The 21,912-nt window shown below is 41.7% G+C and overlaps 1 protein-coding gene across 1 annotated transcript in view; it reads right to left on the bottom strand.

Moving 5' to 3' along the window:
• Window positions 1-21,912, bottom strand: part of SNX9 (sorting nexin 9) — a gene marked incomplete at its 5' end in the record, with an annotated part of 91,727 nt that overhangs the window by 35,776 nt on the left and 34,039 nt on the right. Inside the window, 3 exon segments of the mRNA XM_082668901.1 lie at window positions 12,848-12,970; window positions 14,193-14,267; window positions 17,349-17,435. Coding sequence (XP_082525027.1) covers window positions 12,848-12,970; window positions 14,193-14,267; window positions 17,349-17,435 — 285 coding nt within the window.

Here is a 21,912-nt window from a genome sequence, read left to right as displayed (position 1 = left end):
CAACAGGATGAGTAAAAGTTCAGCACTGCCATGACAGTAAGATCGTGTTAGCAAACTGTCAAAGAAGGTTTTCATCAATATTGAGGAAGAAATGGGATATGAAATTCATCACCAAGTAACCTTAAAAAACTAAAACTTATTAGGACAGAAACACGTAACATGATAGTTCTTTTAAAAACTACTTTGTCTATACATTGTTTACAATAATTGCTATCTTATTTGGTTACGTGTACGATCTTAGCTCTCTACCTGGGTTATGAAATCCTTGTTGGCAAATCTAATAACTTTTCTTCTCTGTTTTTTTTCCTGGAACATTCCTTCTACTTTGTTTCCACTTGACTCCTACTGATAAATCTTTCAAACCCTGACCAACTGGCAATCTCTCCAGCTTCTATCATTGACTTTTTACTCACTCTCTCTCTCTCAGGTGACCTCCAGGGTCCCTCCTCTAATATCAATAACTAACAACCAGCTCACAAAGCCTTCATGGTCTGCTTCTCTCTGAACCCACCCTTCCTGCACTTCGGCCTCTGGCTCCTTTGCTTTCAACTCCCAATAACCTGTCTGTCCCTTAACTGCAGGCATCTGGTCACACAATAGTCCACGCCTCTTCTCTACTTTCTTCCAGCTTTCCTTCAATGTCTTCATCCTTTTCTTTCCCCTCCTTTCAGGGCACCAAACCCCTCCCGATTCTATCAACCACTTTAATTAAAAACCATTCATTAGACCTCACTGACCACAGACCAGATTCCAAACTCCTTAGGCCATCAATTAAGATCCTAACTTTTCCTTCCATGACATTGCCTGTCCTCACTACTTGCCACTAACCCTCACTCTGTGCTTCAGCCCGCAGTTTCCCAGACTTTCCTGTGTCCTTGCCTTTGCTCAGGCTCTGCTCTCCATCTGCATGCAAAGCCTTCTACCTCACCTTCCTAGATTCTGGCCCAGTCCCACCCCACGGAGGGCGCTGGCCTCCGCCTGCTGGCTGACATTCAGTCACATCCTTCCACTTTCTCCCAAAGTTAGCCTTCCGTTAGAGTTATTGGCGTATCGGTTAGTCATTCCCAGTAGCAAGTCACGGGCAAACATCTCCCCTAAAAGATTCTCAAAGTGCCTTACATAAAGTGGCGAAGACTCAAATTTTTTATTTTTCTTAAAGTGGCTAACTGTGATCCTCTTGGTCATTTGTATGAAGTAGGTATTATTCTAATAATAATAGATTATTATATCTATGATTCTTTAGATATGCATCTAACCTTCATGACATTACTATTATTTCACAAAGAGGGAAATCAGATTTTCCTCACGTATACTGACTTGAGTCTCTTCTAGGAAAATAACCACTGTGGACGACCACAGAATAAGTGATTTTCAGCACTGCCATACGCTCTTAAAATAACAGTGCCTTCCCAGTTATGAAAGCTTATCAGTACCCTGTAGAAAAGCTGCAAGATGCTGACAGGTACAGATGGACAGAGGGACGGACATATGTGTGATGAAGAACAGTAACATGTTAATGGTAAAATCTAGAAGGCGCGTATATGATTATTCGCTATGAAGTTCACTTAACTTTCCTATGCTTTAAGTTTTAGCAAATGTTGGAAAATCCAACAAACAAAACTTGCACGTACAAACATCGTCTTCTGAACTCCATGAGGATGCATGCAAGGGACAAGAGAAGGTCTGTGCCCATCAGGCTCACCAGTGCTTTCTTGTTGCCTGTGAACATGGGGCCTACACTTAGTAAGCGTTTAGTAAATTACTTGCTAAATTAAACCACTCACAAACACTCACGTGTTTGTCTGGATCTCTATTATGAATGGATTTTCACCTGCCTTGCACTGGAACTGACTATGTCCGACTCGTCCCGTAACTCCCACTCTAACTAAATTAAATACTCCCTAATGCCAGAAGCCATGCAGTCAACACATTTGCTCCTTTAGCACTCTCATTTTTTTTTTACATCTTTATTGGAGTGTAATTGCTTTACAGTGTCTCCTTAAGTTTGTGCAGTATAACAAAGTGAATCAGCCATATGCATACACATGTCCCCATATCCCCTCCCTCTTGCGTTTCCCTCCCACTTTCCCTATCCCACCCCTCTAGGTGGTCACAAAGCGCCATGCGGCTGCTTCCCACTAGCCATCCATTTTACATTTGGTAGCGTATATATGTCAATGCTACTCTCTCACTTCATCCCAGCTTACCCTCCCCACACCGTGTCCTCAAGTCCATTCTCTACGTCTGGCACTCTAAAGTTAAAAGCTATCCTAACCTCATAAGACAAAACAAAGAAATACATTTACATTGTCTTTACATCATGAGACAATCTGAATGTACCCGCTGAAAGGAGCCTGTAGAGCAGAAAGACAGAGAACGGAGTCTGAGCGGCCATGGAGGGGTGGGGAGAGAAGGGTATTCCTGAGATAATCGTAGCAAAGCTGTGCATCTTACAAATACATAGTATGGGGTAAAAGGGGGCAAGGATAAGAACATTGGTCCACTGGTTGAATTTTAAATCCCTTATGAAACTGTAGAAATTTGACTGACGTAAATTTCTCACGGGTGCAACGGTTAAGAGCTGAAGCTCTCGAGGCTGTCTATCCGGGTTTGAATCCCAGCTTTACCACTTACTAGCTGTATGAACTTGGGCAATGTACTCCATCTCTCTTAGTTTCCACTCTTATAGAATGGATATAACATCATAAACTTCCTCATAAGATTTCTGTAGGAATTCAATGACGTAATGCATATAAAGCACCTAACAATATCTGGCACGTGGTATGCGTTCAGTAGTGGTTACCTTACGACACGGGGGCTCATCTAGAGTATACAGAGAAGAATGAAGACTGGTCATCTTTGAGTAAATCCCCATTAGTTTATGCTTTAAAGGAAAAGATCAGTTATATTTCCACATGGCTTCAATGACAGATCACATTAATAGAGAAACTTTTAATTAAATAAGTGATTATAGGCACTTAGGATACTTTCTATTTTAGCCAAAGATCTGTTTCCTTCAGATACATAAGAGAAAGGGGAAGAAGACAGAACTGTTTTGCCATAAAGTTCCAAAGCAACTCATAATTCTTGGGGGTCTTGGCACATTTTCTGTGTGCTAAATGCTGAGATCTTGCTTTTCTTCAAAGCCTAACCCCCACTGCAACAAACTGAGCTACACAACGATTTGGTTTAATGATCCTTCGGCCTCTGACTTCTTTGCCGTCAATTCCAAGAACCCCTTTTGTCCCTCACCTGCAGACATTTGGTCGCACAACAATGCATTATGTCCCTCCGCTAAGGTTTCAAACTCTGAGGGAGCTCTCCTATCCTCTTCTCCCAGCCCCGCCCCCTCCTTTCTACTGAGCAATGTCATCATTCTCTTCTTTCCCCACCTTTTACGGTACCAAAGCCAACCAGATTCTGTAAACTCCGTGATTAAAAGTCCTTCATTAGACCTTGCTGTCCATGGAATAAATCCATCAATCGAGTCTCATCAAAAGTCTCCAAAGTATAAATCCCAATTGCCCTTCCAACTCCTATACGTCCCACATTCTATGTTGCCATGCCCCCAAGAAGAGCTTTAGTAAGATACTTTAGCTGAAACAATCACCTCACTTGGGAAAAAAAGGATTACTTCTAGGGGTTTTAAATGTTTATTTCCTCTTTCATTCAAGTTTGAATTTTACCTTATTTACGGAAGAAGAAGGAGAAGGAGAAGATGAAGAAGGTGGTGATTGGCTGAGACTTTCAATACAACCAATCTGAGCCAAAATATCCACCTTAAAATAAGAAAAGGTGCTCGGTAAACGAAGGGGAAAAAAAGAGTATATACCAAAGCTAACAGCAGCAAGTGCATAGCAGGGCTAAGTTCACCGGAAAATTCCAGCATGCCACCCATGCACCAAGATTACATGCAAAAAGCAAAGCCCTTCCTGTATAGCAGTGGTTTGTCTTCAGCGCATTAGTATATATTCTAAAGACTCTTGCTGTCATAACACAGTGTCACTGAAGCCCTAAAAATAATTATAAGCAGCACAGAAGGAATGGAACAAATATCATGCAAGTCATACAGCCAATGAAAAAAAACTCCAGAGGAAAAACATAGCCAAGCTTTTAAAAATGTTAGAATGTTGAACCAGGGCTTTCAAAGCCACCAGACATGTGAGATGAGCAAAGCTTCCTGGAACCACAGAGCCACGGAGAACCTACCAAGACCGGCTAAGAGCACAGAACAGTCCGCGAGGTCGTGAACTCTGTGTGCTCCTGAGCTGACTGGCTTGGTGTGCAGTGTCAACATGAGAACAGATAACTGATACACCCTGTGGAGCTAGGCAATGGCCAAATCAGCATCGCTATTAGGAGGACAACCTTGGAGCCCAATTTCCAGGCTTCGAATCCCAGCCCCACAACTCTCTAGTAGGGAAGTCATTACTATTAACATTTATATAGTGTTACGAGAATGCACTTTTCATGTACAACTTTCTTGTGAAGAAAGTTGTACCATTTGTAGATGTAAATAAACTTGTTTTTGGAAATCAACTAGTAATACACAAAGAAGACAATCAAGATGGAGTAACTGGGATCCAGTTTACGTTTCCACTTAAAACTAAAAAAGACAAAATATGTGAAACTGTCTTCAGATCATTAGACGTCAGGCAATAAAGGACCTGACCTCTGCCTAGAGAGACTTTCCAGGCCATGGATCAGGGACGGGGAACCCATGCAGAGACCACTGGTCTCTGTGAATTAAGAAGACAGAGCTGGGAGTCTGGGGCAGAGTACTGAGAAGCAGAAAGCTACACAGAGACCTCCGGAGATGAGTGGGGGGCGGGACGGGACCCCGGGCCTTAGGTGAGTACTGATCAGCGTACGCACGTGAGGGAGCTGCCATATGAAAGGTTAAGTATCAACCCCTTAGTAGGATGGTTCTCACCAGCCAAAACGGAAAACCTCATGATTCATAAGGGTGACAGCAGGTACAGCGCTGAAAAGGCTTTTGCTTCAACAGAGGCAAAAATATCCCTAGACTGAGCATTGCTCTGGTCCCACTCTAAAAAGCTTAAACTGAAAGAATTAAACTGTTTCCAAGTAACTTTCTTTTAAAGAAAAACAAAACAAAACAAAATACTAGTCTGCAACTGCTGACCACAAAGACAATAGGTCTGGTTTTGTTATATTTTGCTACTTTGTTGTTACTTTGCTTCTTATATGACATCCTTGGGCCACCAGGATGAGTAAGAATCAAACTCTTACTTCTGACAATAGGCATCAATGAAAATGCAGTAAGACCTGGGCAAGGGCCTGTTTGGAAACGACAGTTAGATCGACTTGATTCACTGGTTTCCCAGTATGTTCTGCTGGTTTCAGGCGAAATAAGTTCTTCTGGTTTCCCAGTTCTTCAAGACATGGTCTAAGAAGAACTTTCACTGCACACATCATGAGACAACACTGGGAGAGGCTGGGGGCAGATGGAGAGATGGGCAACAGATGCCTTTATTTCTCTCTGTGCCCACTTGAACTAGTTCAGACTCCAAGGGTGATCTAGGTCTGAGAATTAATGAGAAAGTTAACTTATATTTCATCAAGGTTGCTTTCTGTTTGGCGTTCTACCAAACCAGCAAACAAGAGTACAAAGAATACATAAAGGTTCAAAAGATACTGATGAGTAGGTAGAGCTCCCGCTGCCCACCTGGTTCCTGACAGAGGATGCCCAAAGTTCAATACAGGTCAACACGGACCATTCGGTTTGACAAGTCTACCAGGTAAGAAGAGTTGCTGATCACGGGCTCACTACCTTGCGTATTATCCTCTCAGGGGAAAGGCTCTGGAAGCCTCATTCGAGGGCCCCCCTTATTACCACACAAGGAAATCCTCAGTCACATACACCTACACCCTATCGGTTATGTTGCTACGGTCGATTACACTGCCATTCCCTAATATATACGCTTGGAAGGAAAGAAGGAGGGAAGGAACTTCCAGAGTAAGACTTTGGCCAGGGATAAACAACAAAAATGAATGGAAAGTTACTGGTTTTGTGATAGCTGAGGTTATGATGTTTTTGTTTGTTTTCTGAACCTTATCTGCATGACTGAGGCATTATCTGTCTTTATCTGACATTTCTCATTCATGAAATGTTTAATAACCATGTGCCAATTGTGTTAGGAAGTGGGACTAGAAAGCAAATAATGGGATTCCTCTATAAACCGAGAACATTTCAATCAGTTTCTGACAAAGGTTTCTCGTTCTCAAAAAGGCCTACAGAAGGTATACAATTGTCTTATGTGAAAAGCCTAATTATTTCAGCTCAAAATACAGACAGAATTTGTAAAATTTCCTGTTTTGTTATTTATAGATCTTTTGCTAAAAGCACATCATCTAATTCTACAGATGAACCTCTACTGATTTCAAAAAACCCCTTATAGAAATATAAAACTTGTACATTCTTTAAAAAATAAGGCTAGATCACAACAGATTAAATCAATTTGTAGCCAGTCACATCAATACTACTGACTGGAAATTACTTCCCAAAAAGCTTAAATGACTTAACAGATCCTTTATTAATTCACATTCTGAACCCACAGATGACAATTCCAGGTATTTATTTTTTTAATAGAGAAAACTAAAAGAATAAGATTTGCCTTAAAAAATGGAAAATATTTGTACTAGCTTCGAGAATTTACTTATTTTTTTAGCACAAAGTTTTAAAATAGGTAGCTTTATGTGCCAAACAGGATAATGCTATAAGTAGCAGAAGACAATATGATAGATCTGTCTAATAAAGGTCCACGTGAAATGGGCTTTTATAGACATTCCTCTGATGATGGGTTGGGCGTATAAGAATGCTGACTGGCCCTTCACCAGGGCAGTTATAAGGTAAAAACAAAACAAACCCTTTGCTTTTGTCATTTGTTTCCTGTTAGATAAAGCCAAATAGCAACAAAACATCCTAAAAAATAAATTTCGCCAGTGTGTATTTTTGAATGGGTCCCAGATGCACAAAGCTGTCTTATGTAAGGCAAGGGTCTGGGATCAGGAAAGCATGGAAGGTTAACATCACCAGCCTCATTCAGTTTTGAAGAAAAATGTCAACAAATCCTGTATACAGATGAGCACAACCCTCCTTACAATGCCCTGTAACTGAGTAAAAGGGATTCCTGTGTGGCTGGGAGACAGGGTGGGGAAATGGAGAGAACCTTTGCAACAGGGGTTTTATAAAGAGAAAGTCTCAGTAAGCAATTATGAGAAGTCCACAGCATTACAGACCTTATTTGAGATAATGAAATAATAAGCCTTTGTGAAGTTTTCTTTTGCTGATTTATTTTTAAATGGACTACAAAATGGACTAAAAATGGACTTTTTTTTGAGAAATGCGAAAGCAAAATGTAGTTCCAACATAAAATTACTATTTCCTTTCTCATTCCTTAATAAATAAAAGTTCCTTCATAACAAATACCATCACACTGAAAATCTCTACATAATCAAAAAGATGTTATGTCCCTAAATACCCACTTAACTTTGAGCATTTGTTTAATATCCAAACTGTTAAAAATAATTAAACCCCTACTAAGTGCCACGTATTGTTCTAAACACTTCAGAACTTTTTTCCATTTACTCTTTCCAACAATTCTTTGAGGTCTTACAGATGAGGAAACTGAGGCACACAGAAGCTAAGAAGCTCACTGTGAGTCACACAGCAAGTATGAGATCCGGGAATAAAATCTAGGCAAGGTCTGGGATTAAAACCGAGCATTTTCCTGCCCTTACACATCTAAAGGATGCAGGACACTCCTATCAATAACTATGGCTCGCAAAGGCACTCAGGGTTTTAAAGTGGAATGAAAAAGAGAGCATAGAAAAAAAGCAACCTTTCAGAGAAACAGAAATGGGAAAGTCAGGAAGAGAAACTAGATTTGTGGGGAAATAATGAGTGATTCTGTTCATGCAGAGTCTGAGATACAGAGGAGACAGGCAGATAGCGATGCTGAACAAGAAGCTGGAGACTGAGCAAACTGCAGAGAAAATTCAACATTGGAGAGATATTTCTAAGGGAATCTTCTGCACGGTTAGAGAGGGTAGAAGAAGGAGACAGGTTGGAACAAAAAAGGGTAAGTGGATTGAGATTGTTCCATGGAGAGGGAAGAGGTGAAAAAAGAAGGAAATATTTCTTAAATGTCTTCCGTGAGTCTGACACCACTTTATACCAGTGGCCTGGTCCTCCGATAGTTCAGGAAGCAGCCACGACTCTTACGAAGTGCAGCCAGACTGTCAACCCAGCTCTAACACCAAACGTTACACCAGGCTTCCCACCGCACCAACCCACGTGGAGAGGGGGAAGGATGGGATGAGAAACCGTGAAACAGAAGAACAGAGATATAGCCAAGGGCAACTGGGATACAGTGTGATAAAGAAAGCAACAAGAATTTTAACAAAAGGAGAAGCAGTTTATTCCAAGTATGTACACCTTTCTAGTTTAAAAAGCATAGAAAAATAAATCCCTCAAGTCAAAAACCTTCAGAAAAAACATCTAGGTTTATACAACTTTCAATTAATGTTTAAGCCCCATTGTTCTTTTAAAGGTACAAACAAAAACTTCCCATTAATTTCTCAAAAGTAAGTTCTGCAAAGAGGCAGTAATCTAAGAGTCTTTAAAAAAATCTACACTGAGAACCTTTTTATAATCAATGCTATAATTTAAACACTAATAGCTGGGAGAAAACCCAAATGAGGACGGCTATTAACACATGTTTGGTAATAATGCCTGAGATTCATTTCCACCAGCGGGTGAATTCATTCTAGCGGCACAGCTACTAACAGGAAATGCTCCTGAAACTGCAAAATATCAGATAAACGCCTAATAATGAAACCAGTAATAACCACTAAAAACCATTCTTCTTTTCTAAAGGTACTGCAATAGCTGTCCTCATCCAACTTAAAATCTGTAATAGAAAAAGAAAACAAGAACCTGACTCATTTCTTGGATATCCTTCAATAATTTTTCTACACAATTTGCATCTGTGGTGTGTATACATTTAAACACAATAAAGATAACATTACACATAGTGATACGCCTTTTTAAAAGCCCATTCATCCATATCTGTATATCTGAAGCTACCCTCATTCTTCTAAAAGCAGCCCTGCTTCCCATGGTGTGGCTGTCCTGTAGTCTATCTGACCAGCCCCTACTGATGAGGCACACATTCTAGGCTTTGCTGTTACAAGAGTGCTGCAGGAAACCTCTTCTGCTGCCCAGATGGCTGTGTTCTGAGAGTAGAGCTGTAAGATCAACTCAGAGTGCTGGGTCAAAGAGCAGATGCACCTCAAATATTAATACATATTATCAACCTGGCCTCCAAAACGCTTCATCGATTTATCCTTTACCAGCTTCATACCAGAATGCCTATTTGAACACGCCTTTCTTCACACTAGGAGTGAAAACATTTTAATTCTCTGCTCATTTGATAGAAGAATTTCAGAATGAGCGTCTTCCTATGTTTATTGGCTCTTCGTATTTCTTTTCCAATGAAAAGTCTGTTCATACCCTTTGCCCTTTTCTTCTGAGTTGTTTACCTTTTTCCTACAGATTTACAAGAGTTCTTTGTATATTAACAGAATTAGCTGACATCTCTGGCATGTCAGAAATGTTTTTCCTAGTTGAACATTACTTTTTTAAAAAATTTTTATTTATTTATCTTTGGCCGTGTTGGGTCTTCGTTGCTGCACGCGGGCTTTCTCTAGTTGCGGCGAGCGGGGGCTACTCTTCGTTGCGGTGCACGGGCTTCTCGTTGCGGTGGCTTCTCGTTGCAGAGCACAGGCTATAGGCGTGTGGGCTTCAGTAGTTGTGGCACGCGGGCTCAGTAGTTGTGGCTCGCGGGCTCTAGAGTGCAGGCTCAGTAGTTGTGGCGCACAGGCTTAGTTGCTCCGCGGCATGTGGGATCTTCCTGGACCAGGGCCCGAACCTGTGTCCCCTGCACTGGCAGGAGGATTCTTAACCACTGCGCCACCAGGGAAGCCCCTTGCTTTTTGACTTAAATATATCAATTCTTTCCTTAATGGCTGCTAGAAATTGTGCTGTGCTTAGAAAGACCTTCTATATTCCAAAGTTAATGAAAAAAAATGTTACCTATATTTTTTCCAAGTACTTAAAAAAATAAAACAGCTCTATCATTTTTCAAATTAAATTGTTCCAACACATTTAAAGAATAATGCATTATACTCCTTTGACATTTACAGTTCTCGTCTCTACCTCAGCCAAGTGGCTGGACTGTGTTTTACAGGTAAAGGGTTCCCGTACATACTAGAGAGGAAAGAAAGAGATCATAACGGGGGTTGGGATGATGCACCAACATTATCTACCTCTATACCAGTCACTGCACTTACCTCTGTGACTGCTCAGTAAGAAGCTAGAACCAGAAGGTAGCCCAAGCAACCTGAAATTAGGAGTTTTAAGAAAAACAAAAGGAAGTGCTATTTTACATATTAAGTTATAAATAAATGTATGAACTAATTACTGTGAAATGCAGTATAGCTTAAAAATACAAAGTCAGTGAAGACTCAGACAAATCAAAAAATAACAGGCTCAAAATAAGTTATTCAAGAACATCTGCAGACGGATGTTACCTTTTAGAGAGATCTCTCTAAAAAGATACGGTTTAAAAGATACAACAGTCAGAAAGCTGGATAACCAGGAGCTGAATGTGAGGCTTTAACCTGCCTGTGCAGGAAGAAGGCCAAACTGAAAACAAGTGGTGCTGAGGAGACTCAAGGGATACTGACTAGAGAGTGTGCACAGCGTACCGAGCTGAAGGGGGGCCCTGCCTGCCTGACGGCAGAGAGGAGAGGCCTGGCTCCTCTGACACACTTATCTCCAAATAAAACTGTCCTCTGGGAACTAACACAACGCCAGACTAACTAGAAAGGCCCAAGAGGCGTATCCCTGGAACAAAAATAGTATTTTCTTACTGACATTCAGAAAATGAAATAACGGGCACACCTGACAGCCACATTTTTAAAAGCTGCCAATTAATAATGGTATTTATAGAACGTACCACAGTTTTGGCCCATTTAAGTTGTTCTCACATCCCGGATAACTGAGAGCATAGACGGCTGCTGAAAGTATTTTTATTCAAATGTTTTAATTAATTCATTATGGTCATGCCTTCTGTATTTTGTTACTCCTTGTTTTGGTTCATTTTTTTCTTTGCTTTCAAAGGATCTGATTAGATTTAATGTCAGATTGGATTAGTAAAACCTAACCTCAAAAAAAAGTCAGTTATATTTTCTTCAAGATAACCTGGAAGAAAAAAATTACACTTACGCTGATCAGTTTATATTGTTACATTTAAATACTGAGGAGTCTTCTTCGTAACATAAAATTTGAGCCTGATTTTGAATTTGTGTTTATGAGCTAAAGTACTTCAGTCTACCTTGAGATATTTGCAACAGGTCCCCGAATTAAAATAAGATGAATATTCCCATCTTTTGTTTCCTTCACTTATTCTATGATCATCTCATTATAATTCCATTGAAATGTCATTTTTACTTAATGCAAACCCTTTCACTGATGTTTTTGTAAAACTCAGTGACTCTCAGCTGGGTTGACTTTGCCCATTTGGCAACAACTGGAGACAATTTTGGTGACTGGAACCGGGGTTGGGGCAGCGGTGGGGGGAGGCAGGGAGAGCGGTGAGTGCAGGCCGGAGACGCAGCTAGTCATCACAGGGAGGGAGCATCAGGCCCCAAACGTTAACAGCTCCCAGGCTAAGAATCCCTGGTAAAACGCCAAGTAAGGGTTAGCTACTATTTCTTCACCCTTTATCATAATGGGGGTTGGGATGATGCAGCCACATTATCTACCTCTACCCCAGTCACTGACCAATATCCTTACGTATTACAGATTAACAAAATATGGGAGAATGCTCAACTCTGGTGATAACCTCGCCTCTGAATTTTAAATATCCGAGCCAGACAATGTGTAATTTAGGATGTCCACAAAAGCTATTTAAAAATGTATAAAATCTGCAGTTAACATATGGTAACAGTACTTTGAAAAACTCTCTTAAAAGGTTAAGATATAAATATGCTGTAAGCAAATAATCATAAGTGATATGATTATTAGGCTTTACCTAATTTAAAGCCTTTTATGTAGTTAAAAATGTCAAGAAGTAACATCTCCTAAAGGCCATTCATTTCTAAAGATGTAGGAGGCAGTAACACTTCCATATCCATCTTCTCAATTTTCTTACAGACACTGGCTCTGGATAATCATTGAGCAATAACCGAACCAGGCAGAGTCACCTGAACTCGTCAAATTCCTTAAAACTACTGTGAACTTGCAGCATAGTTTTCTCAAATTACCCCATTCTTCTAAGTTTTCTAGAAGCAGCACCATAACGGTACCAACTGCTGGATCTACAGCCACTTGTACATGCACTGCATCTGCAAGAGGGGGCTCGAGCTGAGAGTGCAAGTAACGTGCCAAGGTCACAGAAATCAGGTCCTGTTCCAGCCAGACCTTTGACCCTGACCGTTGCGCCTCAGCAGAGGACCCTTTTCCTTCCTCGCCCTCAAGTGAGAGGATATTCGCAATCTATGGGGTCTGTATTCATACCATGCCAGACTTTTACAAGCAACTCTCAATGAACACCCCCGCCTTCTAGTTAATCATCAACTCTAAAAACAGTCTTTGTTAAAACCCAGCAAGAAATGCCACACAAATAACACGTCAACAGCTACTCTGTTTACGCTTTCAAGGAACGGCAATAGCTATAATGCAGCACAAGCTTTCACAAACGTGCTTTGCGCTCAGTAAAGCCAGTCGCATCCAGCAGGATGACGGGGTAAGAGTTACCTGGTTGTTACTGGCAGCTGATGAGCTGGCTTGAGCTGTACTTGCTGAGAGGGAATCGAGGAAGGCTTGGTCGGCCACTGAATTTCCACAAGAAAACTGATCTTTTCCATCACTGGGCAAAATCTGAACATGAGAAAGAACCACAGTTATCTTCACAGATGAGAGTTATTTCAGAGTTAGAGCCCCTGAGGGCAAGCAAGAACTGTCAACTAATATGGAAAAGGGATTTCTATTCTTAAAGGGTTAGCAAGCCCAAGAAGATGTCATAATTCCTTTCTGTCAGTATGCAGAATTCTAGAAATGCAACTTATGCCAGTATCAACTTAAATTCTCCCATTTTCCTCATTCTTGTTAATTTTTAGGATCCTGAATGCACAGTGCACAGAGGTCAAACACGACATAAACATGAGACACGTGGACTGGGTTCAGGGGCCTGGGAACCCTCTGAAACTGTCTGGAAAAGGTGGGGTGTCTGAGATTTCATCAGATTCTCCGGAGTGTTCAAAACTCTCCCAGCCAACTCTCAGTCAGGAGCAACAGACAGCCTTCCCATTCTGCAGGCAGTGCCCAGCACACATCCTCCCAGGGCACTATTTCTCTCTACTAGAGGGGAGCTCAAGGCAACTTTGTTCTTCATCTCACTCCAACTTTACTCACAGGGCACCAGACAGCCTTAGTTTCTTTCTATCACCCAGGATGAGAGGCAAGCTCACCATGTACCCAGGACTCAGCTCAGTGACCTCTGGACAACCAGCAGGGGGTGCCAGGAGGCTGACTCAGAGAGGGTTTGTCAGCTGAGTGGGTGTGTCCCAGGCAGGGAGGGCTCATTCAGGGGCTGTGCACTATCCTTGGCATCTATCACAACAGAGCTTAAACCAGGCAATAGCTCACAGCAGCCCATCCAAGACCCTTCGTCCTTGGGAGTGGGAGAAGGAACTGAGAGAGATGTCCTAAATTAGCACAGGGAGAGGAAAGCTACTTCAAACAGTCTGCTACTTAAACTTTGTGAATCAATTCTCCAGTAAACAGTATTGTAGGCAGCAGCTGCTACAAAATATTAGCAAAGGGAAAAATAGAGACTTTTATTCAGAATAATTAAAAGTTGCTATCCTTGGAAGGAACTTAATCTAAATATTTGAAGTCACTCTTTGGAGCCTAAGTCTATAGGTAATATTTCTTCTTGGTTCTACTTCAATGTATTTTCTACATTTTATAAAATCAGCATGTATTACTCTTACAATGGAATTTTTTCATTATCTTCCAGTCCTGTCCTTTAAGTTGATAATTCATAAAAAGATATATGACAACGACCAGATTTAATTAATAAATGACAGTAAGCTCTTACCTCAACGTAGTCTGTGGGAACAAGCCCTCGTTCTCCTTTGCTGTTTCTTCCTTCCAGCCATCCTCCACCAACATCCTCAAAAAGGTTAAAAAAAAAAAAAAAGATTATAGTTGGAATTTCCTGCAGTTTCTTTTTTTTTTTTTTGGGCCTCTCACTGTTGCGGCCTCTCCCATTGCGAGCGCAGGCTCCGGACGCGCAGGCTCAGTGGCCATGGCTCATGGGCCCAGCCGCTCCGCGGCACGTGGGATCTTCCCGGACTGGGGCACGAACCCATGTCTCCTGCATCGGCAGGCGGACTCTCAACCACTGTGCCACCAGGGAAGCCCTCCTGCAGATATTTTGCTCTGGGAATTGTTATACATAAAAAAGTAGGGACTTCCCTGGTGGCGCAGTGGTTAGGAATCCGCCTGCCAATGTAGTGGACATGGGTTCGAGCCCTGGCCCGGGGGGATCCCACATGCCGCGGAGCAACTAGGCCCATGCGCCACAGCTACTGAGCCTGCGCCATAGAGCCCACGTGCCACAACTACTGAAGCCCACGCGACTGGAGCCCGTGCTCGAAAACAAGAGAGGCTAGCACAATGAGAAGCCTGCACACCCCAGTGAGGAGTGGCCCCCGCTCGCTGCAACTAGAGGGGGCCCACATGCAGCAACAAAGACCCAACGCAGCCAAAAATAAATAAATAAATAAATTTATTTTTTTAAAAAAAGTAATTAATATTAACCTTTTCATTCCTGCAGAGCTAACGTTGTTCAAATTTTTAAATTCTTAAGCCTTCTCTTCACATCAGAAAATGATATAATCTAAAAAGAAAACTCAAACTTGAACAACCGATCAAAAATTGAAAAACAGTCTATTAATAGAACGCCATCATTTTGTAGTTCCTTTCTATTTACTGGTCTGTGGTAGATCACAAAAATGGTTTGCAGCTCTGACTGTCGAGAGGTAGAAAGCAAAGGGGTACAGGTAGAATGCACACCCCTACTTCTAGAATCTGGGCTGTCCTTTGTGACCTCTTTGGCCAACAGAATGAGGTGGAGATAATATGGGGTGAGTTCAGAGCTGGCCTCTAGAAGCTTTGTACACTTCAGCTCGCTCTTCTTTCCCAAAGAGCTACTATGAGGATAAATGTGAGTTGCCAGATGATGACAGAGACAAGGCCCAATCTCCCCGTTGCCAGCTAACCCCCAGCAGGAGAAATGCCAAACAGATGAGGCCACGTTGGAGTACTCTGCCCCCGCCCTGCACTGGGTGACTGCAGACCCACGGGCGAGCCCAGGTGAGGAGAACCACCCGCTGACTTGTGGATTCCCGAGCAACAGCCATCGATTATCTGTTTAAGCCGCTAAGCTCTGGGATTGCTTGTTGTTTAGGAAAACTAACTGGTCCATACTCCCTTAGCTCTCCTGGATAAGTAATATTAATAAACTAAATATCAGTAATAACATACTCTATAACAGGATTCCCAGTTTTCAACGTTACTTCAGCAAAGTCCTACTTTTTCCTCTTAAAATAGTAAGGGTTATCTTAAATTCATGAATCATACCCTAATTAGTTAATACCTACCTGAATCTAGATGACATATTCTTTTTAAAAGTCATTTTAAGCCACAACTTTGTCCATTTCTTGACCACAACAGCAACTTAAATACTATTTTACCAAGAAATGAAGAATGCTTCTTCATTTAAAAAAAAAAATCAATAGTAGATAAAAGAATCTTTAATCTCTTCTATGATTAAAAATAGAACCTATTTACTTATATATACCTGGCATATTATATAAAACTACATATACTTTTTATAACCAGTAATTTTTTTTTTAATCTAAAACATACAAAATAGGTCTAAAAAAATACTATCAACATTAAGAAACCGCAATCCTCTTGGTCATTCCTTGTTCTCCTTCCTTGGTCTCTGTGCTGCCATAGTCCCCACTCCCTCCCACCTGGTGGAACAGGTGCATCTCTTCCTTCCTCTTCCAGAGTCTCCTTGGCCTTCCTGGTACCTTTCTTGACATGCTTGCTCAAAGATGTCCAGGGAGCCAGCCTATCTCCAGCCCTCAGCTCTAGCTCTGCAATTCTATTTCTAAACTGATGCAAAGCTATAGGACAGGGTTGATTATTTATTAGTCTTTAAACTCAACATTTAAAAAATAAGCTCTTCTTCCTGACTTACGTACTTTAATAAATTCATTTGCACCATTCTCTTGGGTGTGAAGGCCAAAAACCTCAGGGGGATCCCCGACTATTTCTCACCAATAGTATCTAATGAGGCACCAAGTCCTCCTGGTCTGACTCTCCAGAGCCTCCTGCATCCATCTTCTTTCTACTCCTATCGCTACTACCCAAGGTCATGATCCTAGGCTCCAGCCACACCAATTCATTCAATACACCTCCGCTAGATTAACTTCCTTGAAGTGCAGGTCTCATCATGTCACCTCCCTACAACAATATCAACAATAAAACCAAGCAAAACCCTTAGGTGAATCCACTGCTTCCCAAATGAAACCCAAGGCTGTAGCCTGGCTTCAGGTCCTGTCTGTTTGGCTCTAAGAGCCTGTTTTCTCAGCCCATCTCCTACCGGCGTATATATACCTGTATTCCTGGGACGCTTGTTTACTTGCAGTGTCCCCTGCAGAGAAGAAAAAGCAGGGCTTACAGGCCAGTGGATGTGGTTTTGAATCCCGTTTTGCCACTTACAAGCAGAAGGGTCTTGGTCGAGTTACTTAACCTCTCTAAGGCTCATTACCCTCATTTGTAAAAAGAGATTAAAAATACCTACCTCACACAGTTCACAGAGGAAATACATCAAAAAATATATGCATAGTACTTAGCCAAACACTTGGCTCACAGGCCATGAATAAATGGTAGCTGAGGCTGCTAACCAACACTGGTCACTTTCTGATCCCTATACCTGTGTCCAGCTGGGATCTGTCCCGGATGTCGCTCCAGTTCTGCCTGATGGAGCCCCATCCAGCTTTTTTTAGGGGGTCTTAATTGTTCTCAGTGTTTATGTAATAGATTATTACTTCAATATCAATACTTCACAAGCAACAGGAAAGAAATTCATGTGGGTCTGAATGATCAACCTGTTAAAAAAATAAAATCTTAAAAATAAGTCCTTAAGGGACCGATTTAAACCTAACAGTTCTCTTACCGGATTTGTAATTGTGATGATTTCTCCTTCATTAACTGTCAGTTCATTATTTCCAGGTTCAGCAGCAAAATCATACATAACCCGAGCCTATTGGAAGTAGAGAAGAAAAGAGGAAGTTACAAATGTAAACGTAACAGTCAAAAAAGAACCACCTATACCGTTCACTTCGTAAGTGTGCTGGTGTGAACAACACATCATGACCGTGACTGCAGTTGTTTTGCAAGAAAGGAAGACATAGTACCAAAATGATTCATCAGCCCTATCTGTGAGGAAGAATGAAACCAATGGTGAGAGCCCTGCTCTGCTCTGGAAACAGGGAAGGTTTCTGGTAGCTGCCCACACTGCATTTAGACATCGGCCCCCAACGTACTGAAAATAAACCAATTTCATCAAGGGGAAAAGAGCATGGCCTTTCTTTTAGGAGGTAAGAAGTAGAAATACAGATACTGTTCATTCTGGGAACACGCAATCTCAGGGCCTGAGGGATCTCCACGGACACATAAATATGTACCCACATCAGATTCATCATCTTCAGATTAATCCCTTGCTATGAAAACTCTCACTGTTCTTTATCTAGGATAAATTTTGAGAGTGCAGCATCCCTGGCCAGCTAAACGCAGAAATGTAAGATGTGGGCAGCAAGATACATCCATACTCTTCTACCAGAATACTTCCTACTATACGACGACTTACCTAGGGCTCTGGTATAGTGGTCGGGTAACCTGAGCAGCTGTGATTTTCACACTTCTCCTTGCAATGGAATCTGAATTTCATAGAAAACAGACTAAAGGGAAGCTGTTCTGGTTGATGTGAGGTGGGGTTGCCCTTTCAGGGTCTTCCTGAAGCGGATCCTTGAGGCACCAACCCAGAGATGTGGGTTCCTTGGAATAACTGCCAAGCACGTATTCCAAGAGAGACAACCACTGTTGTAAAAATACAAATACTTTACATATACTTTTATGATATATAACAAATATATTACATATATTTAATCCATTTCAAATTCTAAATAACTGTCTTTCATGGACTATCTTATAGAAGCAAGTCCACCTTATAAATTGGAGGCCACGTGGACCTAGCTAACATGGTTTGTTTTGAAAGTAATTGTGCTATGAGGCAAAATGAAGCCTGCCTACAGGGCTAGACAAACTAGCCTAAGGGAACTGCATTCCTTTAACAAGTATTTGCTGCACACCGACCATATGGCAAGAACTGTGCTGGCCCTTTGGCTGGCCAGGGCTCTTTCTCCACACCTGCTTAATGAGTCTGAAATCCTTCTAACAGGAATCAAGGATTCACCTCCTGTGATAAAAGATTAGGGGGAAAAAAATCCCCAATACTAATTTATTTTGAAATACATCAAAAATAATAAGATGAACTGATGGAGGAATATGTGATAAAGCAGGTACAGTAAGTAAAATGTTATTTATAGAATCTACAAGATAGTGGATTTACAGTGCCCAATGGAAAATGAGTTCAACTTTTCTACATGCTTGAAATTTTTCATAATAAAATGTTGGAAGGAAACAAATGGTAGTGTACAGTCTGTCAGTCAAGAAATAGCATCAGGGATTCCGTGGTGGCGCAGTGGTTGAGAGTCCGCCTGCTGATGCAGGGGACACGGGTTCGTGCCCCGGTCCGGGAAGATCCCACATGCCGCGGAGCGGCTGCGCCCGTGAGCCATGGCCGCTGAGCCTGCGCGTGCGGAGCCTGTGCTCCGCAACGGGAGAGGCCACAACAGTGAGAGGCCCGCGTACCGCAAAAAAAAAAAAAAAGAAAGAAATAGCATTAGATCCTTTACTGCTATAGGCTGGGAGGCTGGGAAGGGGGACTGAAAGCCAGGCTCAGGGACAGTGAGAATTCTGGAAGCATTCCAGTTTTCCTTAGGTCACTACAAAGGACAACGACACGAAGCCGAGGTATGTTCATCACACAGCTGCAAAAGTAGATAAGAGTTCTGCTTGCCACGTTGGGGACTATTTTTTTAAAACATGCCACACCCACCTCAATCCCTCGTGCAATGAGGGCAGATAGGAGATAAACGCCTGAGGAGGGAGACAGGGGTCCCCAGGCCAGGACTCACCCCCCAGGACAGCGAGCTTCCCGGGGAGGGGCGGGGCCTGGCAAGCTGAGGAGAGCCAGATGAGGAACCTGCTTTTTGTTCCTGTTCCTTAAGAATCCTGGTTAACAACTTTTTTGATCGGGTTAAACCCAACTAACCCGCAGATAGAGAAAACTAAAGCCTCTTTTTACTAAAGTTACAACTTGGTGAAACAGAATGTGAAACAAGCCAAAAATTAAAAAATGGAAACTCCCTTACACATTTAAGTATTACTGAACATTTACCCGTGGAAAATGTCTATAAACACTATAGGTTTATTTAACACGTTGGTTTAGGACTTTTTTTTTTTAACCTAGAGATGCTTCTTAAGAATTATAACTGAGACTAACTTTGGAGAACAAAAAGATTTAAGGGCTTCCCTGGCGGCGCAGTGGTTGACAGTCCGCCTGCCGATGCAGGGGACACGGGTTTGTGTCCCGGTCTGGGAAGATCCCACATGCCCCGGAGGGGCTGGGCCCGTGAGCCATGGCCGCTGAGCCTGCGCGTCCGGAGCCTGTGCTCCGCAACGGGAGAGGCCACAGCAGTGAGAGGCCCGCGTACCGGGAAAAAAAAAAAAAAAAAAAAAAAGCACGTCCCCAAATGAGCGTGAATGTCAACAGGAAGGAAAAAAAAAAGGCCATTCAGCCTATAAGAGTAACTCTTCTTACAAAGTTTAGGCCAGACTGGAAACCTCCGGCACCCTCCTATTATCCACTCCTTCTCTCTCCTGTCCCTCCTTGGCTTCCAGGTTTCCTCACCTTCCTGCCTTCACCGCCACTACAGGACCCACACAGATAAAGATGCTGACCTCGACCTCAACTGCCAATCTGCCCAACTATTTTCTGATGTAGTCTTTGAAAGAAAAGGTCATTTTTCTACACCGCCTTTTCCAATGTTAGCTGTACATTAAAAAATGACTCCAAGTATATCCAAGAGCTAAATTTCCACACAGTAGATAACTTCATACCGTATACTGAATACATACCGTCAACCACAATTAATCTCTTCAAACAGCGATTTCAGAAAGTATTACAGAGGAAGCGAATGGCTGGTAGATAGCAATCCTATATATAAGTTATTTTATCTAGATATAGTAAGATAAACAGTGGATTCACAGCTTTAATCTAAGTGTTCCAGGCGCTAAGCGTTCCAGAATTCTAAGTATGCCACACACACCTGTCTGATGTGTGCAGAACCCATCATCCTGAACATACCTCATTCTTTCGGACCCATGCTTTAAACATCTGTTACTTTGCTCCACATCCCTTCCTTTTGGAAACTTCCTGCCTGGCTCCAAATGACTGGTGAGCATATAAGCCAAACAGGGAAAATCAGAATGCGACAGGGATGCTGGGAGAGTGGGTCTTTTTCTCTGAAAATGTTGCCGGCGGCTACAAGTCTGAAGAATGAAGTGGGGGGAATGCAGAATGGAATGAGGAAGAGAAGCAGTATCCTGATGAGAGCACCTGAAGGACAAGCCCAAAGCCATTTCTCCCCTTGTGGACGGTTCACTCACAGTAACGAGTGCATCTCCTTTTGTGCTTATGAGTTCAGACTGTCAGTTGCAATCTAGAGAGTCCAAGTTGATACAAACCAATAATCCCAAACCAAAGAATTTTTTAAGAAAACATCCTAAATAAAAAAACACTGTACATAAGTTCATTGCTGTATTTCCTATTTTGAAGAATAAAACCTAAAATGTACAATAATAGAGAATTAAACAGTTCCAAATAGCAAAAAAACTGGCAGCAAAAAAATTTCATATGGGGGTTAGAAGACAAGCTCCCATTCTTACACATCTGCTTCTTTCACATAAATCACAATTAAATCTTGGGAAAAAGCAGTAAACCTTCAGCGATGCAGCTCTCCCATCTTTAAAGCAGAGACACTCAATCAAAAAAATGAGTAAAATATGTAAACCTTCAGAAATTCGGGGACTGAAGGATCCCTTATTAATCTGACACCCTTGAGAACTGAAGTTTTGCATGTAGGTGATATTTCTATAAAATTAATTTATCTTTTTAAATGGCAAGCTTGTTTTACTTAAAGATACTCTTGACACTTTATATAAAATTTACATATTTAATGACTTCCTATACCTTGTCTCTACCTAATCCACAAGATCATCAGAAGAAACAGAACTCACTCTAACAGACCCTGAGAGCATTATTATACCACTGATATATGTAGATGTATTTGTCTTTTTTATAAGTGGTTAAGGCGTAAATGCTCTTCAGTTTCTATCAATCTGTGATTTCAACCGCCGTTGCTAAATCCTGGCCTGTGCTTGTTCCCTTGTTATTTTGAATCAAATAAAGAATCTTAAATTATCCCCGTAAAATTTCATCTTGTTAGATTCAGCCCATTGCTCCAACCTATTAAGAGTTTTCTGAATTCCTAAACCACCATCCAATTATCCCTTATCCTTTTCTGCTGAGACATTAGAAAGCCTGATAAGCATGC

The sequence above is a fragment of the Grampus griseus genome, assembly GCF_964374135.1.
Source record: "Grampus griseus genome assembly, chromosome: 13".
NCBI classification, from domain to species: Eukaryota; Metazoa; Chordata; class Mammalia; order Artiodactyla; family Delphinidae; genus Grampus; species Grampus griseus.
This window is presented reverse-complemented; position numbering and strand designations above follow the sequence as displayed.